The sequence below is a fragment of the Myxocyprinus asiaticus genome, chromosome 39 (assembly GCF_019703515.2).
Source record: "Myxocyprinus asiaticus isolate MX2 ecotype Aquarium Trade chromosome 39, UBuf_Myxa_2, whole genome shotgun sequence".
NCBI classification, from domain to species: Eukaryota; Metazoa; Chordata; class Actinopteri; order Cypriniformes; family Catostomidae; genus Myxocyprinus; species Myxocyprinus asiaticus.
Genome location: NC_059382.1, coordinates 30320897 through 30344505, shown reverse-complemented (window position 1 = coordinate 30344505; position 23609 = coordinate 30320897). Strand labels below are relative to the sequence as shown.

Below are 23609 nucleotides of genomic sequence, written 5' to 3'. Positions count from 1 at the left end.
TTTTTGTCACTTTTTACTTATTACTTCCCAAAACATACATATAACATAGACAATGACATATCATAACTTACAACAGACTATCCCGATTCAAACGAGCCCAAACACAACATAAATGATATGCAGATCTTGCAATATTCCTCAAAGTGTGTACATGGAAAGACAATGCACAAGAGGGCACACATCACACGATTTGTGTGTTTTTGTGTGTGTGTATGTGTGTGTGCATTTGTGTGTGTGTGTGTGCATATGTCCGAGGACTTTGTGCGTGCAAACACACACCCACATATGTGCTCATCTAAAGGATCTGGATGCTCCTGAACACTTAATATTTCTGTATTTTGTAGTCTGATCCATTCATTTTCAGTGGCCGGTCAGTTTTGACTGGGAACACAACAAGTGTAACAAAGTGAAATAAAACCAATAAAATGTAAAGAAAATGGTCAAATGTGATTTTCATGTGTTTTTGTGATTTCAGATACCATATGTGAACAAAGGAATTTTATTCCTATTGGATTAAGTGAAAAAAACAAAAAAGTTGTCTGGGTCAAAATGACCAGAACACAACATAAAGGTTAAATATAGAAACTTTAAAATCATGTCTCGAGACCTCTGCACTCTGCTCTCTCCAGCTGTCTTTGATCAGCAGTGGGTTTGTTTTCTGTACAGCTGGAGTTGCACTTACTGCCCTCTGCTGAATTAAAAAAAAACAACAAAAAAAAAAATATCTCCATTGGTCGGAATATTTCTTATTATGGTGGTGTGATTAATTGCAGAATTTTTTAGATCATTAATCAAACTGAATCGACAGCCTTAGTTATATTCTATATGTTATCCTGTTTTCCTCAGAAATACATCACATTCACGTTGATTTTAACTTAATGTAAGCTACTCAAGTGTACTGTGATCATTTTAACTGCTAAAGGAATCCAGGTGCACATTTCTTTTAAACCCGCCAGAACGCCTTGCCCTATAGACATCTATTGTAAGTCCATTGCTGTAAACAAGGTTGCTTTAAAAAGCTTTGTCACTGTAAAGCTTTTTGAGACAAAACCCCCACTCTGTGGCAATAGAGGGTTGTTTAAAGAGCTGTACCATTGTGTTTGATCATACGACTGTGTTCTACCACTGTTTAGATGTGAGGGGGCTGTGTTAGAGAGAGGATGTGTGTAAACTGAGGGAGGGAGTGTGTTGGGTGAAGTGTCTTCCTCTCCCACACTGTGGTGTGACAGATGACTAAGCTGTCGGGGCTCTCTGCCGGACGGCTGCTGACAGGACTGTATTTCACCAGCGTTGTGTGTACTGTAGAGCTTCTGTCATCTTACACTGCGCACTACATTCAGTTTGAGTGACCCTGGTGCATAGGGTTATTTTGGAGCAGCGTAAGGGCAATATTAAAAGAATATTTCATCCTAAAATGAGATTTCTGTCATCATCTACTGACACTCATGTGTTCCAAACTGTTTGACTTTCTTTTGTCCGTGAAAGGATATATTTTGCAGAATGTTGGCACTGTTCTTTTCCATACAGTGAAAGTGAATGGGGACAGTGCTTTCAAGCCCCCAAAATGACAAAAATAAATAAGTAAAAATACCATAAATGAACAAACAACTTGTGTGCTATTTACCAAATGTTTTGAAGCCATAAGACAGCTTTGTGTTTGGAAAATACTTAATTAAAGGGATAGTTCTCTTTTATCATTACTATCATCCCAGATGTGTATGAATTTCTTTCTTCAGCAGAACACAAACAAAGATTTTTAGAAAAACTTCTCATCTCTGTAGGTCCATACAATGCATGTATCTGGTGATCAGACATTTGTAGTTCCAAAAATCACATAAAGGAAACATAAACGTAATCCATATGACTCCAGTGTTTAAATCCATGTCTTCAGAAGTGATATAATAGGTGTAGGTGAGAAACAGAACAATATTTAAGTTCTTTTTTAATCTAAATTTCCACTTTAACCTTGACTTTCAGATGTGAAAGTGAAACTAAACTGGCACCACATTTGACTTTCTGATGTAAAAGTGAAAGTGGAGATTTAGAGTAAAAAAAGGACTTAAATTTTGTTCTGTTTTTCACCCACACCTATTATATCGCTTCTGAAGATATGGATTTAACCACTGGAGCCGTGATTTTTGGAGCTATAAAAGGTCTGATCACCATTGACTTGCATTGTAAGGACCCAAAGAGCCGAGATATTCTTCTAAATATCTTTGTTTGTGTTCTGCTGAAGAAAGAAAGTCACACATCTGGGATGTCATGAGAGTGAGTAAATGATGAAAGAATTTTTACTACAGTATCCCTTTAAGTGCATCAAGACTTGTCACACCAGTTCTGACAATAATGTCATTAAAATATTATATTTCTTTTTTTTTTTTTTTTTTTTGGAGCTTGGAAGTCTCAGTCGCCATTCACTTTTATTGTATCGAAAAGAGCAGACAAAATAATTCCTTTTGTGTTCCATAGAAGAATACGGTTTGGAATGACATAAGGGTGGGAGAATTTATTATTGTGATTATTGTTACTGATAAAGTGTATTATATACTGAATATGAGTGTCTATTATCATATTGCAATCAGCTTTTACAATTCATGTTGTGCTTCAGAACAGCCCTTACATGTGGTAAAGTCATTGCAGTGCATTGTCTCTCATGGCTTACTGCTTTAAAAAACTCCCATCGACCCTGAGCCCACTGTGATTTCACAGTAAACATGTCAATTACAGGTGAAAATCTTCTATAAATCAGCTGAAAGAGCTATGAATTGTTTTAATGATTCACCTTTACCTCAAACATTCCCATTTTCTCGAACCGGTGCAGTTATATTCCATTAAAGAGAAACCTGAAAACATGCACCATAAATCAGAAACAAATTTTCTCCAATACTGCTTCTTTCATTTTAAGGTTGGCTGTGCAATAACAATCCCCTTATGTCAGCGTGCTGCTTTTTGTGGAGTGCTGAGTGTGAGGTCGTACAGTGGTGTGGCCTGTTTGTCCCAGTGCTGCTGAAAACAAGGACTTAACAAACCATAGAGCTGAAATAACACTTCCTGTCTCTCCTTTAGCAGAGCAGACTTCCTGTTTGAATAAAACAAATCTCTGCTGAAGCTGGACATTCCAACACAAGCCACATCTCTCTCTCCCTCGCTCTCTGAATTCACAAGCTTTCTCTTCCTCCATTTTTATAATTTTTTTTTTATCTCTGGGGCAAATGTATTAAACAGTTGCACAATGTTTGGGTGCAGTATTTTGGCACAAAAGCCTGCATCTTATTCACCACCCACCCGCAATCCAGTTTAACCTGTTGCTAAATGTGCTAAAATAGCGCTGCGCCTTGAGTATTTGAAGTTCTTTTCAGTGCAAACACGCCTCCTTTGATGCAGTTAGTGCAAAATGCGGGCAGTAAACAAAATTTTATTTCAAAGAGATATTTGTGTTCATTTTCTATGGATCATAGCAGCAGACGTTCATCATATGTTGATCAAATGATGACGTAGAGCATAATCCAGATGTGCTGTAAAGTTAAGCACACAGGTCATTTCAGGTGTAAGGATCACAGTGGTGCAGTGATGCTGTACAATACCAGTAAGGTATGCCAGATTGCGGTAGTCTGCTTTATCTTCCACAATATAACACTCAGAACTGACCCTCAAGATCCGAACTTCCGTGCAAAAATGCATTTAGCACAGACTTTCAAGAAACGTATGCAACATCACCTTCAGAAAAAAAAAAAAAAAAAAAAAAAAAAAAAAATATATATATACAGGGGCATCTCAATAAATTAGAATGTCATGGAAAAGTTCATTTATTTCAGTAATTCAACTCAAATTGTGAAACTCGTGTATTAAATAAATTCAGTGCACACAGACTGAAGTAGTTGAAGTCTTTGGTTCTTTTAATTGTGATGATTTTGGCTCACATTTAACAAAAACCCACCAATTCACTATCTCAAAAAATTAGAATATGGTGACATGCCGATCAGCTAATCAACTCAAAACACCTGCAAAGGTTTCCTGAGCCTTAAAAATGGTCTCTCAGTTTGGTTCACTAGGCTACACAATCTGCTGATCTGACAGTTGTCCAGAAGACAATCATTGACACCCTTCACAAGGAGAGTAAGCCACAAACATTCATTGCCAAAGAAGCTGGCTGTTCACAGAGTGCTGTATCCAAGCATGTTAACAGAAAGTTGAGTGGAAGGGAAAAGTGTGGAAGAAAAAGATGCACAACCAACCGAGAAAACTGAGCCTTATGATTGTCAAGCAAAATCGGTTCAAGAATTTGGGTGAACTTCACAAGGAATGGACTGAGGCTGGGGTCAAGGCATCAAGAGCCAGCACACACAGACATGTCAAGGAATTTGGCTACAGTTGTCGTATTCCTCTTGTTAAGCCACTCCTGAACCACAGACAATGTCAGAGGCGTCTTACCTGGGCTAAGGAGAAGAAGAACTGGACTGTTGCCCAGTGGTCCAAAGTCCTCTTTTCAGATGAGAGCAAGTTTTGTATTTCATTTGGAAACCAAGGTCCTAGAGTCTGGAGGAAGGGTGGAGAAGCTCATAACCCAAGTTGCTTGAAGTCCAGTGTTAAGTTTCCACAGTCTGTGATGATTTGGGGTGCAATGTCATCTACTGGTGTTGGTCCATTGTGTTTTTTGAAAACCAAAGTCACTGCACCCGTTTACCAAGAAATTTTGGAGCACTTCATGCTTCCTTCTGCTGACCAGCTTTTTAAAGATGCTGATTTCATTTTCCAGCAGGATTTGGCACCTGCCCACACTGCCAAAAGCACCAAAAGTTGGTTAAATGACCATGGTGTTGGTGTGCTTGACTGGCCAGCAAACTCACCAGACCTGAACCCCATAGAGAATCTATGGGGTATTGTCAAGAGGAAAATGAGAAACAAGAGACCAAAAAATGCAGATGAGCTGAAGGCCACTGTCAAAGAAACCTGGGCTTCCATACCACCTCAGCAGTGCCACAAACTGATCACCTCCATGCCACGCCGAATTGAGGCAGTAATTAAAGCAAAAGGAGCCCCTACCAAGTATTGAGTACATATACAGTAAATGAACATACTTTCCAGAAGGCCAACAATTCACTAAAAATGTTTTTTTTATTGGTCTTATGATGTATTCTAATTTTTTGAGATAGTGAATTGGTGGGTTTTTGTTAAGTGTGAGCCAAAATCATCACAATTACAAGAACCAAAGACTTAAACTACTTCAGTCTGTGTGCATTGAATTTATTTAATACACGAGTTTCACAATTTGAGTTGAATTACTGAAATAAATGAACTTTTCCACGACATTCTAATTTATTGAGATGCACCTGTATATATATATATATATATATATATATATATATATATATATATATATATATATATATATATATATAATATATCATATTTACTCAGTGAAGTAAAAATTTAATTTTACAGTGCAAAAGCAACCTACAAATTGTGCTTGCATTGTTTATGCATTATTACTGGTTTCCACGGGAGTCTTGGAGGTTGTTCACTTTGTTTGAATGGACTTACAATAGGAGTCAACGGGGAAAGGTGTTCTGGTGGGTTTAAAAGAAATGTGCAACAATGATTCCTTGAACAGTTAAAATGATCACAGTATTTTTGATGTTCATTTCATTTTTTAGCATTGAGCTAAAGTTCAAACCTGTGGGCATCTGCAGTCTAATTTAAATATTTTATAGAGAAGTCTAATAATAATATAGATAAACCTATCTGGTTCAAACATGATGAGGATGTGATCAAAACACTGTGCTCGCAATGCAATTCTCAGCATTTTAAACAAGGTCAAGCTTCATTGATTTAATATAAAATGTCCTGATATGTGATACCTCATCACTTTATCCACAAAATCTGGACTAAATGTAGGTTTATTAGGGCTATTTGATGCCGTTTTAGATACAAATCCACATTAATATTCAAGTTTTACTATTTCTTAATGTCAAGGCACCATCAATGGCTGTCTAAACTAAGAAATAGCAGGCTCAGATGAGTTTGTTTGGGAACCATTGCTCAAATTTCCACATAACAGTGTGAAATTACAGGGAGCATATAAACCAAGGGCAATTAATACATCACATTGAAAGGCTTTTAAAGGGATAGTTCACCCAAAAATGAAAATGTTCTCATCATTTATTCATGCCATCCCAGATGTGTATGACTGTCTTTCTTCTGCTGATTTTTAGAAGAATATCTCAGATCAGTAGGTCCTTGCAATGCAAGTGAATGGTGACCAGAACTTTGAATCTCCAAAAATCACATAACATCAGCATATTAGTAATCCATAAGACTCCAGTGGTTTAATTCATATCTGTGATAGGTGTGGGTGAAAAATAGATCAATATTTAAATCCTTTTTTACTATAAATCTCCACTTTTACCTCCACATTCTTCTTCTTTTGTTTTTTGGTGATTCGCATTCATCGTGCATATCGCCACCTACTGGCCAGGGCTGGTCAAAGATGGAGATTTATGGTAAAAATAAAATTTAAAAAAAGTTACATTTTTGGGTGAACTACCCCTTTAACTCAAATATGACTCAGTATATTTTGACTGCTCCACACAAATCAACCATTCAATACAAGTTACTCGGCACCATTCAAAGAATACATAGTGAGCAATTCATCATTGTTTGAACCATAAAAGCACACAACAATGAATCATCTGATGTTATTCAGCCCGACAAGTTCAGAAAGATTCATATGGGATGTCAGACAGATAGACAGACAAATCTAGTCAAGAAAACTCCAGGAAAGTGAAAGATTAGGATAATATCAGCCTATTTACAGTATGTGAACAATTTACTCATGATTTTCCCCAATGACTTTTAACTTGCATTTTAAATGAATCATCACATGGCCTACTTTTATGGTACTTTGTGGTGTTCATTTTTGTATTAATTGTTTAACAGGCAAATTTACTGTGGTTAATAAATAATGAAAAATGTTAATGTTTTGGTGAATTTCTCCTTTAAAAGAGCATTCCATTTACCAATGGAGTTAAAAAGCGTCATCGTCAACTTCAAATTAACTTTTGACTGAATTTTAAAACACAATATTTTGACGCACAATGGCCTTAAGCAAAGGCTAATGCTGTTATAAATGGATGAGTGATTCTTCTCGTTCTCCACTGTTTCAATTTATAAAATAATTTCAAGGCATTTCTGACCACCATGACAAGGACCCTTTGATTCATTTTTTTAATAAAGGTGAAATTAAATTGCCTTATTCTGGAAGGGCATTGCAGTGAATTGTATTCTCTGTGCAATTATAAAGGGAAAACATCATTCATGTTTGAAAGAACAAAGACAGACATTTGAAAAAGAGGGCAAGAGGGGGGTTCTAATCAAAGATGTTTTTGGTGAAACATAAAGGGCTTATCAGACTCATTATCAGTGAAACAGGCATGAGATGAATCAATGTGAACCGCAGGGAGGTGCTGTCTGTGCCAAAGCACCGTTCCTCAGAGCCTATAGCTGCCAGACAGCACTCATTAACACTCCACAATAGAAATGAAAGGGACTCAATTGGCGGGGACAGCCGCGGTGCAGTGATTTAACATCAGGGCACTGTTCGCTTTCTCTTTCGCTCTGGGTCCCTTGCCATCTTTCTCTTAACCAGTATCTGTTGCTTTTCACTTCTCTCTGTTCCTCTTCCACTGTAGTTCTGTCCCACAGTTTCACACTATGCTTCAAATCACGCAGCCATTTCAATGTCAAGAGTTTAACTGCAGCTCTCAAATGCTCTTTTAAATTTCTGAAACTCACAAAACATTCTTTGATAATCCTAAATTTAGAAATTCTGATCACGCTGTATCCTCTCCGCATACCAAAAATGGGCAACACTTTATTTACAGCACTGTTCTATATTTATGTACTATATAATTACAACAACTACAGTAATTACTAGGTACTAACCCTAACCTAACCCCAACCCTAACCTTAACCCATATTAAGTACATATAGTTACTTAATGGTACTCTGTACTTTCTTTGGTAAGTACACTGTAAATATACTGAAAGTACACGTACTGTAAAATAAAGTGCAACCCAAAAATGTACCAGGGTTTAACCAGGTTTTTGCACCATGGTAAAAGCTTATACTACTATTTTATTACCATCTAAATACCATGGCAATACCTATGTTTTTTAGGACATGTACCATGCTTTTACCAAACTTTTGCCATGGTATCCTTTCAAATATTTTTTAATTAATCTAAAAACCACTATAATACCATGGTATTCTTTGAAATGCTATTTAATTCATCTAAATACAAAAGTATCACCATGTTGTTTAGACATGTATCATGGTATTCTTTTAACATACCTTTCATTACCATCTAAATACCATGATAATACCATGTTTTTTAGGACATGTACCATGCTTTTACCAAGCTTTTGCCATGGTATCCTTTCAAATATTTTTTACTTAATCTAAAAACCACTATAATACCATGAAATTCTTTGAAATGCTATTTAATTCATCTAAATACAAAAGTATCACCATGTTGTTTAGACATGTATCATGGTATTCTTTTAACATACCTTTCATTACCAACTAACTGCCATGGTAATACCATGTTTTTAGGACAGGTACTATGCCTTTACCATGGTAGTCCATAAAATATTTTTATTTGCATCTAAAAATCATCATAGTAATACCATGGTATTCTTTGAAATACCTTTTAAAATTTTAACTAAAAACCATGAAAAAAAAACATGGTATTCTTTTGGTATTCTTTGAAATGCTATTTATTTCATCTAAACACAACGGTAAAGTTTTTTGTACATATATCATGGTATTCTTTGACATACCTTTCATTACTATCTAAATATCTTGGTTTTTAGGACAGGTATCATGTTTTTACCATGGTAGTCCTTAAAGTCCTTAATCTATTCAAATTATAGTAATACCACAATATTACTTGAAGTACCTTTTAATTGATCAAAAATCCATGAAAATACCATGGTATTCTTTGTAGTACTTTGGAATACATCAAAATACTATGGTAACACCATAGTTTTTTTTTCTTTTCTTTTGTTTATGGTATTATTTGAATAACTTTCATTCCCATCTGTATATACAATGGTAATACCATTTGGACAAGTATAATAGTAATATCATGGCTTTTTGGACATGTATCATATGTACCATTTTATTTAAACCATGGTAATATCATGGTGTTCCCTGAGGTACCTTTCATTACATCTAAATATTTATTTTTTATTACATGGTAGGCCTATTCTGCACCATAGCATTACCATCTGATACTATCAATGTCCAATACTACTGCCACAGTACTTTAAGTGTTTTACATTATAGTAATGCAACACAGATAAGACATGGTACATCCATCATGTACATGCCTCTGAATCACCCACCTAGAACCTAAAACCCTTCATATTACTATTAGACTGAAGCACCCCATTTCTGTTAAATATCCCCAGAGAAATTGAGAGAGTCAGAGATATCTAAATAAATGCAAAGTGGTTGCTATGTCCACTTTGGTGCTTAGTTACTCTAAGTGCCAACAAAAACCACTACGCCAGTTTCAGAATAAATACAAATGACTAACTTTCAACTTCTATTGATTGTAAGTGAAAAACTGCTGATAAGGAGCATGACGTTTGCTTACATCAGCCACAGCATTAGTAAGACTGTCTCCTCTACACTGTTAGATAAAGGCAGAACTGTAGCAAACATAACAGGAAGTGATGCGTTCAGCAGCCCTGCAGCCCTGTAACCTCCTTGTGTGTCTCTCTCTCTTAAGACACTGTCTGTCTCTTAGTTAAAAGTGACAATGGACACCTCAACTGTCTGCGGCTGCCATGAACAAATGATGACACACCTGGACATGCTGACTGCAGATCAGGTAGAATCGACCCTGACATAGTTGGCTTTGGGGCAAATCTGATGGCAGGACTGTTATAAGGACAAATTTGAATTGATTTATACATGAGGACAGCAACTAAAAATGTTTTGTTTTGTTGATTTTGTCCATCAGGAATTGAGTGGATTGTGAAAAAGGGGCATTATATTCCAAAATGGAGAGGAGGGGTCAAAATATATGAGGGATTGGTGACATATGCTAAAAATAATAGTCATTTTAGAGGTGGGGAATGTTATAAAATTTTGATGAAGAAATTATGTTTTTTTTGTATTTTTATAATTAAAGGGGTCATGACATGTCTTTTTGTTATTTTAATATGTTCCCCGAAGTTCACTTATAATATTAGTAACGTTTTTTTTGCAAAAAAAAACAGTAATATATTTGCAAAACATGATCATTTTCCACCCTCATTCTGACCCTCTGTCAGAAACGGTCGGTTTTTCTGCTGCTGCTCCTTTAAGACTTGACAGTAAAACGCCCACTGTTTTGATTGGCTCTCTGCTGTTGACTGACATGCTCTCTCATTGCCATCTCACTGCTCACATCTACTGGGCGGGGCTACAGAAGTGATAAAGTAGGTGATGATGTGTTGTTGTGGAGACGGTCAGATGCAAATGTCTGCCATGCATATGTGACATCACAATGTGGAGGAAGTAGAAAACGAGTCTTTTTGGCAGCTTGGTTTCAACAAATGCTCTTTTTGCAGTGAGGAGGAAGTTTTGAGTCCTGAAACTTACCGTATTTTTTTATAATACAATGACCTCTAATATGTTAAAAGATCAAGGAAAATTTGATTCCTCATGTCATGATCCTTTTAAAGAAATAAACATATTTTTTTCTTAAATAACTTGCAAAAATAATTGTGCTTTGTGCATGTATAATAAGACCATGAACGTGCATAGCAAATCAATTTTGGGTCAATTTTGATTTCATGTTGACTTCAAAAAAGCCTAATCAACAGTTTGCATGTGGGTTTGCACATACCTTGAGCTATTGAGAATAAAGATGAGCTTGTGCCTCTTAGACTGACGTGATAGAAAATAATGGGCCACAGCAAAGTTATTAAACTTCTTTTTCTCTGAAACCCCATGCAGAAATTGTTTCACTTTCTCACTTCACCCACAAGGCCCTCAGAGCAGCTTATAAAAGGCACCTTGCAGGCAAGAACTAAACAAACTGAATTTGGAATTACAGTCTCCCTGCCTCATTCTAAACTCAATCAAGTTCCCTTCACTTTCACTTTATTGAGGCAAAGGCACCCTGAATCACACCGTCTGGAATCAGTGTTCACTGAACTAGGGAAAAAGGGAAAAAGGGCTTGAACTTGATGACCCTTCCATTATAATAGACAAAATGTATTCTGATAATGTGAGAATAGTCAATGTGTGACATAATATCACAATCAATAATAAACTTGACATATGCTTGTTGATCTAAATGCAGTAAATTTTATGACATACTGTAGTTTGTACACTATATTGCAGGTATAAAATGTAGTCAACATGTAGTATTAAAATATAACATTTATACTTCTTATGATAACCACAATGTAATTATTTTAATAATCTAGCTAAATTGTAAACTTATATATACATTCTACATAGCAGGCACATAATGGTTGCAATACTCTTGCAAATGGATTTCATTTAAATATAACACTTATGATGACTTTTATGCAATTATCGTAATTGCATAATTTAGTTAGAGACTAATAAGGCAACATTCTACAAAGAATGCATATGTTATAAAGCTCGTATAAATACTTAAGCATACACGTTACAAAATATAACACTTCAGGTTGCTAATTGCATACCTCCAATAAACGTATGACCTTAATGCTATTATTTTATATTACTTTTTGCACACTTTATAACAATCATAATGTGTTTGCAATATGCTTGCACACTGCAGTACTCTTATAAAGCTGTTATAAATCTTCAGGTTAACTGATGCAGTTAGTGTAGACGTAATTTATTTGAAGACCTATATTCTTTATAAAGCACATGTTTGCACTACACTACCATACTTGTGAAGCTGTTATAAAGGCATTGTAAAGGTGTAACAAAGCTTTTATAGCATTTCAAGTTATAAAGCAGTAATTGTAACGGTATAATTTAGCTAAAAACCTATATACTTTAAAAAGCACATCTTTGCACTACACTTTCACACTTGTAAATCTGTTAAAAAAGCTGTTATAAAGGTGTTATAAAGCTTTTATAACATTTCAAGTTGAGGCAGATATAGTAAATGTACTATTTAGTTGAAGATCTATATACTTTGAAAAGCCAATATTTAAACTATACTCTCACACTTGTTAATCTGTTTTAAAGGTGTTATAAATGTGTAATAAAGATTTTATAACATTTTACAATATGATGCAGTTATAGAAACAACATAACTTAGGTAATGACCTAAACACTTTAAAAAACTCATGTTTGCACTACACTTTTACACTTGTAAAGCTGTTATAAAGGTGTTATAAAGGTGTTATAAAGCTGTGAAAGTGGCTCCATTCACCCTATTGCATATAAATATAACACTTTCAGGTTGACAGTGCATCACTTACCTCCAACAAACTGTAACCCCCCGGCTGCACGTCCAATGGTTCTGGAAATGAGGTCTGATATGCAGCACCCCATGAGCGCCGTCAGCGCCACCAGCAAAAGCAGCCCGCATCCGATCCCTGTCACTATCGTACAGATCCGCCACTCCATGCTCGGGATGCCCTGAAAGCTCGCATAACGCCCACACTGCTCAAGCATGACTGTGGCCTGCCTCTCTTCGTCCCGAACGGGATAAGAGCACCGCCGGAAAGTGCCAAAAGACACCAGTTTATCCATCTGAGAGCCTAGCAGCCAGTACGGCATGAAAAAGCCCACACAGGAGGCTGCTGCACTCAACAGAGACACCAGAGTCCAGATCATCCCTGTACATGTCAGGCTGGATGCCATGCTGAAGAAATTGCTTTGGATATTGGACACACCTGAGTCCTTGGAAAAAGAGGATGTCACAAAATATAATTCCTAATCCCTTGTTGGAAGAGGATGTCTATCTCCATACAGTCTTCATCATGGTTTAATGTTCTGTGTGCTTTTACCTGAAAAAGAAACAAAAATGTCATCTAAATCTATGTTAGTACTGTATACTAACAAATATTATTTAATGCCTAGAGTGCCCCAAAATTATTTGGACATGTAAGTCACACTTAAAGGGATATTTCACCAAAATTGAAAATTCTCTCATCAATTACTCACCCTCACTCTCATCAGTTACTCACCCTCATGCCATCCCAGATGTGTTTGTTTTTTTGTTTTGTTTTTTTTTGTTTTGTTTTTTTTTTTTAAATAATATTTCAGCTCTGTAGGTCCATACAATGCACCCACACGTATCATATCGCTTCATATGGATTTAACCACTGGAGTCATACAGATTACTTTTATGCTGCCTTTATGTGATTTTTGGAGCTTCAAACTTTTGGCACCCATTCACTTGCATTGTATGGGCCATTTTTTCTTCTATAAATCTTAATTTGTGTTCTGCTGAAGAAAGAAAGTCATACACATCTGGGATGGCATGTGGGTGAGTAAATAATGAGATAATTTTCATTTTGGGTAGGTCCATTGCATTTAATAACAAACTATGGAACTACAATAAGTGTCACCTGCAGTTAAATGATTCTTGACCTTTTCTAAGCGTTTTTGTTACACACCTAACAAAAATGAATGCACGTGTCCTATAAGAAAACATAGGTGTAAACTATCACATCTGTAGGCATATCAATATTTTTGCAATTTAAAACCTAACAATTTTCATTTGTGTGTGTGTGTGTGTGAAACTTTTGCTTGAAAAGTGTACTTGTGCTATTTATTCAAAATAAATGCCACTTTATATTTTGTTATCTAATTTTATTGTGCATTTTTAAGTGTGGTTTAAGTGTCCAAATATGTTGGAGGAAAATTTAAGAGATCAATAGTTCATGTTATGTTACTATTTGAATGAAGATTAACTAATGTTAAGCACTCTACAGTAGGGCTGCACAATTATTGAAAAATAATCGAGATTACAGCTACAGAAAGTAATGGTGTAAAGTGTCAGTTACAGCATTCCATTTAAGTTACTCCTGTTGCGTCAAATTGTATATTCACAATGTGTGTGTGTGTGTGTGTGTTTGTGTGTGTTTCTCTCTGCTGTGTTTAAATTACAGAAGTATATCGGCAGATCATAAAGACAAACCTGATATTCTGTAATTGTTGCCCTGTAGCTCACTTTGTGTATAATTTCATCAAAATTTGAATAACACTTTTTTTCATGCAAATAAAGTAATTCAGGAACACCGCTCTCTGCTTTTTCTGGACCTATTGCCTACATCAAGAATATTGCATGCTGTTGCCCCACACAAAATAAGTATTTTTAAGTTAATTCTATTAATCTAAATAATCGCAACAGTATTGAGGGAAATAATAGACTATCGTGATTTTTGTCATAATTGTGCATCCGTAGACTACTCTACAGTGTAATTTGATAATGTTTGTTAATGTAATGTAGTCCAATACATAAAATGAAAGTTGTTGCCCGACTTGTTCCGAATTTGAATGCACATTGACTAATGATGTTAGACAATACACTGTATAATACAATAATAGGCCACTATTTGTTAAGGTTATACGAGTTACACTTTTACAAAGCTTTAAAGTTGTTTAAATCGATCAAGAGGTTATTTACACAAGACTGGAGTCTCACTAAAAAACGCAAGACGGAGCATAACGGAATACAACAGAGCGCAAGAGTCTCGAGACGCTTTCGAACCTCACGCGCCCTTAAAAACTCAACGTTGCTATCTGAGTTTGACACAGCAAGAGGTTCTAACACCTCATATTTACACTAAAGATAGGCTATCCAATGGAAAAGGAAAGAAAATAGAAAACAAAGAAAAGAAAAGCCTGTTTTGCAAATCTACAGACTAATCATCTATTAATAGGCAGTGATGCATGCATGACAGCCCTGCATACTCTTGCTTTGCAAATGAGAAGCAAGCAGTCATGCAATGCATAAACAAAAGCACCATAAAAGCACCGTATGTAATTACTTACACCGATATCTCCTATCTGATGTTTTAATTCAAACTCAGGTCCAGCTGCATGGGACCGTGGACAAAAATAAACTTTGTCCGGTGAAGTGGGCGCAACTGGGGGTGTGCGCACATATAACAAGCCTTAAATTCTTTCAGATGCCCTCTGTTGAGTTCCCCTGGTGTCTTTCTGCGTAGTCCACTGTCACGCCTGCTGGAAAAGCGGTGAAATAATCCCAGCGTGTTTAAAAGGAGACGCAAAACATTAAAGTGCGTGTCCCTGTATAGCGGCAGCACGAGCAGCAGTAAGGCTGTGAGTGAATGTGTGCGATACTGTGCGCTTTCACTCACTCTAGTCTCCGCCCACAGGCGGCTCCTGCACTCTTTCTAATGCCTTTGAAGCCGGGGCTAGTTGTCACACTCTTTCCTCAAGTGAATATTTCCCGAGGTTCATTTTTGAAAGTCAGTTTCTGTAGGCACACACCTTAAATAATAAAAATCATATGCAAAAGGAGAAAAAATAGCAATAGCCTACAGTAGAAGCAAAAAACAAAAACAAAAAAATAAAGGTGATTTGTGCCTGAGGCTAACATTCTAACATCATAGTCCTACATCTCCTTTTGTGTAGGCTACTACATACGAAAGAAAGTCATGGATTTTGAACAATACGAGGGTGAGTAAATGATAGAATTTTTATTTTTGGGTGAACTATCCCTTTGTTTTGGGTAAAAGACTTTTCCATCATTATTGACCAGGCAAAAAGATAAACCTATGACGGGGCATGTTGTCACACTGTATGGGCTAATTTGTTGCAATGAGAATTGACACTGATTTGTGAAGAATATCTATTTGTGAAATATGAAATAGTATCTAAAAGTTATTAAAAACTATTATTTATTTTTTTACAACATATGCATACTTAAAATGTATTATAAATGAATGGCTTTTCAGTTATTTATCTACAGTATGTAGTAAAATGATTATGAAACACAGAACAATTCACAAAACACCATAATTGGAAGAGGTAGCATACGAAAATACCAAACTATTGTTTTGACACATGCCTTAATGTATGCCAGTGTGGTTACATTATGTTCCCTTGCTTACTCATCACATTTATTAGCCACAAAACTCGAAATATTAGACTTTTAGTTTGGATGACAGAATTTACAAAAATGGTCCTAATTTACTACAGTTTAGAACTAGATGTTTAAAACCAACATACATTGAAAAAAAAAATGACTAAGATTTTTGCAGTTTTTCCAAGTACATTTTATTAGTATAAAATTAAGTAAAATCTACTTTTCTTCATGACATAATATTGATTAAAGTTAGTGAATACCTTTAACTTAAACATTTCAGTTAGTACAGTAACTTTTTCATTTAAACATTTTATTGAAACATGTCACATTTAGAACATTCATAATAAACACATGTTTAATCATGTACTGCAAGACACATGAAAGCTTTCCAAAGGAAAGCTTAATGCATGCTATGTGTTCTATTAAACAACACTACCTTGAATTACTGGCAATAAAATCTGGCACCTCAACACTTGGTGCTCAAAACACGATGACGGTAACAATCGACTGATAATGTTTTGATCATGAATGATTAATTTTGAGTAGAACATAAACTCCACAAACCAAGAAGTTACCAAACATAACAACAAAATCAACAATGAAAACTGTGTAAATCAACTTGCAAACAGTGAAACCATGCAAGCTCATTAATTACTCAAGCCCAGTGCATTGAGTGAGAAGTGAGATTGCAGCGATCAGAGTCTGATCATTCACTACTGACCACATAATATATATATATATATATATATATATATATATATATATATATATATATATATATATATATATATATAAACATCTAATATTACCAGAATAACTATGACCATGAATAAACACCACTTGATCTATATGTATAATAGAGGTAACTACTCTGCTTAATCGATTAGTCAGAATTTTGGACAATATTTTTACATCTTACTTGATCAAGGAAATTGAAAAATAAATTTTACACTCATTTGGGTATTTATCTTTTTAAGAATGAGACTGATCAGGGCTTGAGTCATGGTTAGCAGTATTCACCTTTCTTTAATTAAAATTCTAACATAAGTGGAGCCAGTTCTGTGACATAAGATCTAAAAAATTCTGAAGCAAAACCATCTGGACCCGGTGCCTTACCTGTTGGCAAAGCTTTAATTACCTCAACAAGCTCCACCAAAGCAATATCTGAGTCTTTTTGTTCATTCGTCAATTTAGGAAGTTCTAATGGCTCTACGAAGTTGCTAATATCCTTATCAGCAGACAAAGACGTGGAGCTATAAAGATCAAAATAGAATTATTTAAAGGCTTTATTAATATCTGTGGCAGAAGTAAATATATTGCCTCCAGAAGACTTCACTGAAGGAATGGTGGAAAAAAACTCTATTTTATGTATCTGGCAAGGGTTTCCCTGCTTTGTCCCTCGACTCAAAAGTCATGAAAGTCTTGCCCTGAATAACCAAAACTCTACCTTCTGTGACAAAATAGGCATGGGCGCTGGCTCATTAACTGTGGCAGGCATGGGCGCTGGGTCGTTAACCGTGGCAGGCATGGGCGCATGGACAGTCGAGGCTACAAGCATTGGTTCTGGGATGGTTGAAGCTACAGGCATTGGTTCTGGGACAGACAAGGCTACAGGCATTGGTTCTTGTATGGTTGAGGCTGGCAACGCTGGCTCTGGGATGGACGAGGCTGGCAACACTGGCTCTGGGACGGACGAGGCTGGCAACGCTGGCTCTGGGACGGACGAGGCTTCAAGCTCGTTTGGGCCGCGGAAGGCTTGGCTATGACATGGCGTGGAGCAGACTCAGGCGTGACTGTGACATGGCGTGGAGCAGACTCAGGCGTGATTGTGACATGGCGTGGAGCAGACTCAGGCGTAACTGTGACATGGCGTGGAGCAGACTCAGGTGTGACTGTGACATGGCGTGGAGCAGACTCAGGTGTGACTGTGACATGGCGTGGAGCAGACTCAGGTGTGACTGTGACATGGCGTGGAGCAGACTCAGGTGTGACTGTGACATGGCGTGGAGCAGACTCAGGCGTGACTGTGACATGGCGTGGAGCAGACTCAGGCGTGACTGTGACATGGTGTGGAGCAGACTCAGGCATGACTGTGAGATGTGTGTAGCAGACTCAGGCATGACTGTGACATGGAGCAGACTCAGGCGTGACTGTGACATGGCGTGGAGCAGACTCAGGCATGACTGTGAGATGTGTGTAGCAGACTCAGGCATGACTGTGACATGGCGTGGAGCAGACTCAGGCGTGACTGTGACATGGCGTGGAGCAGACTCAGGCGTGGCTGTGACATGGCGTGGAGCAGACTCAGGCGTGGCTGTGACATGGCGTGGAGCAGATTCAAGCGTGGCTGTGACATGGCGTGGAGCAGACTCAGGCGTGACTGTGACATGGCGTGGAGCAGACTCAGGCGTGGCTGTGACATGGCGTGGAGCAGACTCAGGCGTGGCTGTGACATGGCGCGGAGCAGACTCAGGCGTGGCTGTGACATGGTGTGGAGCAGATTCAAGCGTGGCTGTGACATGGTGTGGAGCAGATTCAAGCGTGGCTGTGACATGGCGTGGAGCAGACTCAGGCATGGCTGTGACATGGCGTGGAGCAGATTCAAGCATGGCTGTGACATGGCGCAGAGCAGACTCAGGCGTGGCTGTGACATGGCATGGAGCAGACTCAGTAATTGCTGTGACATGGCGTGGAGCAGACTCAGGTGTGGCTATGACATGGCATGGAGCAGACTCAGGCGTGGTTGTGACAAGGCATGGAGCAGACTCAGGCATGGCTGTGACATGGCATGGAGCAGATTCAGGTGTGGCTGTGACAAGGCACGGAGCAGACTCAGGCGTGGAAGGCTTGGAAGCCGGTATCAGGGTAGGGAGAGGAGGATCCTCTGAAGCCAGATTTTCTAATGTTCATTTTATGTATACCTCCAAAGTGTAGTCTCCTGTCTCCGGCAGTTCCCTCCACCAGTGAGCTGTGAGTCTGATCCGGTAAATGGATTTCAGGTGGGAATCAGCAAATCCTGTATAGCTGGCAATGGTGCTGAAGAGATGAGAATATTCCCTTATGGGTAAATCCGCCTGGCTCAACTGAATGAAATAAGCTGCTAGATACATTTTGTGCGGTCAGTTGTTCTGTAAAGTTTCGAAGGGAATCACAAGAGCAGGATCTAGGTGCGGCTTAATTTAATAGAAAATAAATCAAATACAAAAACAGGGTAAACGCAGGAACAGGCAAGACTAGGAACTGGGAAACAAAACAAACGTTACAACAAATATAGCTGCCGGTACAAGAACTGAAGAGAACACACAACAACTGACAAAGGTAAAAGAGACATCAGGGCAATATATACACAGGGATAAATGAGGTAAATGAAACACAGGTAAGAACAATAGGGAACAGCTGGTAGTGATCAGGGCAGTGAATTATGGGAAATGTAGTGCAAGGGAGACTAGAGACAGATGACAGAGGCAAAACACGGGGCAAAACAACAGTGAATCATGACACCGCCACACTATTGCCAACAGATTGCTCAAGTCCGGTGATGTTTACATACAGTATATATGTATATATATATATGTATATATTATTTGTTTGTTTGTTTTGTTGTTTTTTCCCTTTTTTCTTAACATAAACCATGCCATTAAATTGTACATAAATATGTTCAATAAAAAAAAATAAAAATAAAAAAAAATAGGCCCCAGTAAACAATAACATCGAACCCACAATGTGAACAAATGAGCTCTACAGAAAGTTAACAATGGGAGAAAAAAACAGAAAGAAAAAAAAAGAGTCAGGTAGAAGCCAGTTGACAGACAACAGAACAACAAACCCTCTCAGGCTGCATCAGTAAAATGCACGATGTGTAGTCTGGATTGTTGATCGAGTGCAGGCAAAGTTACCCACTTAATGAAGGCCATAGCTTGTCGTGGGCATGAAAAAGTCTTACACCCATCCTTGCTGTCAATTCTCAGTTTAGCCGGATAGAGCAGTGTGAAGCTTACCTTCTGTTGGTGCAGCAAATTTGTACACTCTTTGAATCTGTCCCGCTTCACTTGAGTCGATCTAGCAAAGTCCAGAAAAAACCATGCTGTTGTGGTCCTCCCAGCACAACTTGCCTTTATTCAAACGTGCGGCTGTGTTGTTTAAATGTGCTTTGAGGTGCAGGCGAGGGAGACGAGCAGGCGCACTGGTCAGGCTCCATTGGCGCGGCTTTCGAACAGCGCTGCCGAGTATTTATCTAGCGAATCTCCGCTCTCTTCATAACAAAACAGACGAACTACATCTCCTCACCCACACAAACAAGGACTTTTTAAACTCTGCTGCCTTGTGCTTCACAGAAACCTAGCTGAGTGAAGCCATTCTGGACAGCGCGTTACATCTGCCGGGCTTTCAGCTGTTCAGAGTGGATCGCATTGCGGAGTTAACAGGGAAAACGAGAGGCGGTGGAACATGCTTTTACATCAAGGAAAGTTGGTGTACAGATGTAACAATGGTAAAGAGGATGTGCTGTCCTAATTTGGAAGCGCTCTTTATTAACTGTAAGCTGCGGGAGTTTTCCTCGTTAATTCTGGTGAGTGTGTATATCGCGCCAAACGCGTGTGTGAACACAGCGCTGCAACATCTGACTGATCAAATCACAGACACAGAACAACAATACCTGGACTCAGTTATTATTATTCTTGGGGATTTTAACAAAGCAAATCTCACACGTGTAACCTGTAAGGTAACCTGTGGGATGGGCTCAGACTGGTGTTGAATGTACCTGTACATGGCGTGTGCAATAATTGCGATGATGATCCAACCACTAAGGAGGAGCCAGAGGGCAACCAAACTGATAGGGTGTTCTTGGTAAGATGACGATCTGCTTATGTGACTAGGAAATATAGTGGTCAAGCCAGTCGGTTTGAGACTGAACTTCACTAATTTCATCCCTTCAGCCTGAAGCTGCTTTTGAAGGGTGTCATCAATGGTGAGGCTGTAACCTCTAAATGTGTCCATGATCTCAATTTCTGCGTCATGTTTGTCGACGTTGAGATGATGGAGGACAATATCGTCAATGTGCACTGTGGCTCCTTGGGGAACCATTAAGAACACCGTTTGGTTTGGTAGCCTTAGTTTAGTGGCTGTATCATGGCAGTTGTATGACATTGGGACTTTGGTGGCTGGTGTGTTAACGAGCCAGCGATTGCCTGCTCGCTCTACCTTTATCTCTGTTCCTTCATCTTTGCTGGACATGCTACCATGACACTTGTTAAGGGAGGTAGTTAGTCACCTCTCTAACAAAGGGGTTGCGTTTTGACAAATCCAATGAATGTACTTTGTCTTGGTACACCTGTTTAGGTTAGGGATAAGGTAGAGCGAGGGGTCCTCATCATGGTAGGCAAGTGTTGGTGGTGTTTTGAGGTGAATGTGTGCATTACCTCTCTGAAAACCAACATTAAATACAGATTTTAGTCTATATATATTCTGCCTATGACTGTAGATTGAGGATAAATCCTATTTTGAGGTTCTGAGGATTTACATGGATTGGAATTTCAATGCCAAAACTATATGCCATGTGTATCTTTGAAGGTTGCACAACGGAGATAGTAGCAGATCTAAGGATTTGTTCGACAAGGTCTAGGGAGACCAGGTAAGCTGGAATCCTTCCACCACTCTGCACTGCATTAGATCTCTAACAATACACGCATAAGTTGTTTTCTCTGACAAAAGTCCCTAAAGTGTGTAAAGTGTTATTGATAAGAACGGAGTGCAAATTTACAGTGACTATAGTACCCTGAAGGGTTTTACCCAGGCCCTGTAATTGTTCTTATTGAAGTCGTCGTCTCTGCTGGATGATGGATGATTTTTGGATGATGGTGACTTGTCCATCTAAAGCTGGCAAACTGTTTTCTGGACCAAGTGGTCTCGGTATGTCAACCTGAGCCCACGTGTGTCCACGACGGCAGTCAATGAGCGGAGCCAATCGGTTCAGTAGGTCCTGGCCAACTAACAGTGGTTCCGTATTAATGGGACATATGTAAACAGGGTCTATTAGCATCATCCCTTGAAAGGTGTCAATCCAGGCCTGTTTTGTGATAGACGACCTATCTTGCGTGTAGCTTGTGATGCTTATGTTGCAGGTCTCTGTCTATAACGGTTTGCCAAGGGAGAGCTTTGCTCTAGCCACCTCTGCGAAGGTGTTGGAACCCATTAGACTATTTCGGAACCGGTGTCGAGTAGTGTGTGGGAGCTGAATGACCCATGTGTCAGGTGTTGCCCTTACGGTACAGATTGCCCAAGAATAGCAGAAAAGGAGGGTGTGGCATGTTAGGAGTGACTGTTTTGGGGAGCAACCTGGACCCTGTTCCCCTTTTCCCGACCTACAAAGTAAAATTTGGTGTTAATGGGAGGGGGTACATCGTCTTGTCATACTGACGAGGTTTCAGCACCATGTTCCTTTGAGGAGGTCGACGGACCTGGTGAACAACGGAGCACGTCAAGCTTAGTTACTAACCCAGTCAAGCATCTCCTTATGTCCTCCATTTCTTTTCTCAAATCCTGTTCTCTGAGGGGATTTGAAACCTTTTCTACCCACTCACCTTCTTGTTTGGGTTTTCGTTTGAACCGTGCCTTTTCTTTCTTCTGGCGAACATTTTGTTGTGTAGGCCTGCCATGACCCTGGGGGTGTGTCTGGTCTCCACCCCCCTGGTTTTGTTTCCTACCCTGCTGGCGGGGTGATTGGCACCTCTGGGTTCCTGTTCTAGCATTCACCTTAACGAGAGGCATTTTGTTGCCTTCAAACGCTAGGTCTGCATATTCTGAGGCTTGGATCCCCAGGGCTCTGGTGTCATCTTCATGCCCTCGGAAAGGGCGCACGCGTGTCTCCCATGCCAGTTGCGCGTACCTTCTGATTTCCTGCATGGTGGGGTTGCCCATTCTGCAGTGCATCGTGACGTCATATCGCACGCACTCGTGGAGGTTGTGAAGGAAAAGAGACTTGAAAGCTCGTTCCTCCTCCAGACCTGGTGCGTTACTTCCTTGGAAGTACGTGGTTCTCAGGCGTCTATAATACTCACGCGGAGGCTCGTGCCTCTTCTGGGTGATGGCGAAAGCAGCTATGGTAGCGGAGGCTTCGTCGATACACAGTGAATACTCCTCGCGTAGGGCTATACACTATATAGGGCTATAGAGCTGAGTAGCGGTTTCGTGTACCAGTCGGTAGCGTTTCTATGAACGCATGGACACTCCTTACCGTGGTCTTCCATATAAGCTTGAGTTTTTCACGCGACGAAGCATAAGGCAAGTCAATCAGGCAGTGCTCAATTTCCCTAATATAATTGTCGATGTTTGAATCTCGATTACTTGGGTCAAAGTGTTCTATGTCCCCTGCGAGGGACTCGAGTTGTCGGATTCGCAAGCGTTGATGTTGGTATGACCACGGGTCGTCCGAGTCATCCGAAACACCATAGTCACTCGGATCACTATAGTGATGAGGATGACTTCCTCCCCTTCGTGGTGGGGAAGGAGTCCAGTCGACGCGTGGGGGTGGACCCCGGGTTGCGTACAG

General features: G+C 38.9%; 1 protein-coding gene across 1 annotated transcript in view; it reads right to left on the bottom strand.

The window, feature by feature from the left end:
• Positions 1 to 15303, bottom strand: part of LOC127430036 (LHFPL tetraspan subfamily member 6 protein-like) — a 116463-nt gene extending 101160 nt beyond the window's left edge. Inside the window, exons 1-2 of the mRNA XM_051679460.1 lie at positions 15004 to 15303; positions 12480 to 13010 (exon numbers count right to left, since the gene is read on the bottom strand). Coding sequence (XP_051535420.1) covers positions 12480 to 12864 — 385 coding nt within the window. The 5' untranslated portion in view covers positions 12865 to 13010; positions 15004 to 15303. The remainder of the gene's footprint in view (positions 1 to 12479; positions 13011 to 15003) is intronic.
• Positions 15304 to 23609: the final 8306 nt, after the last annotated feature.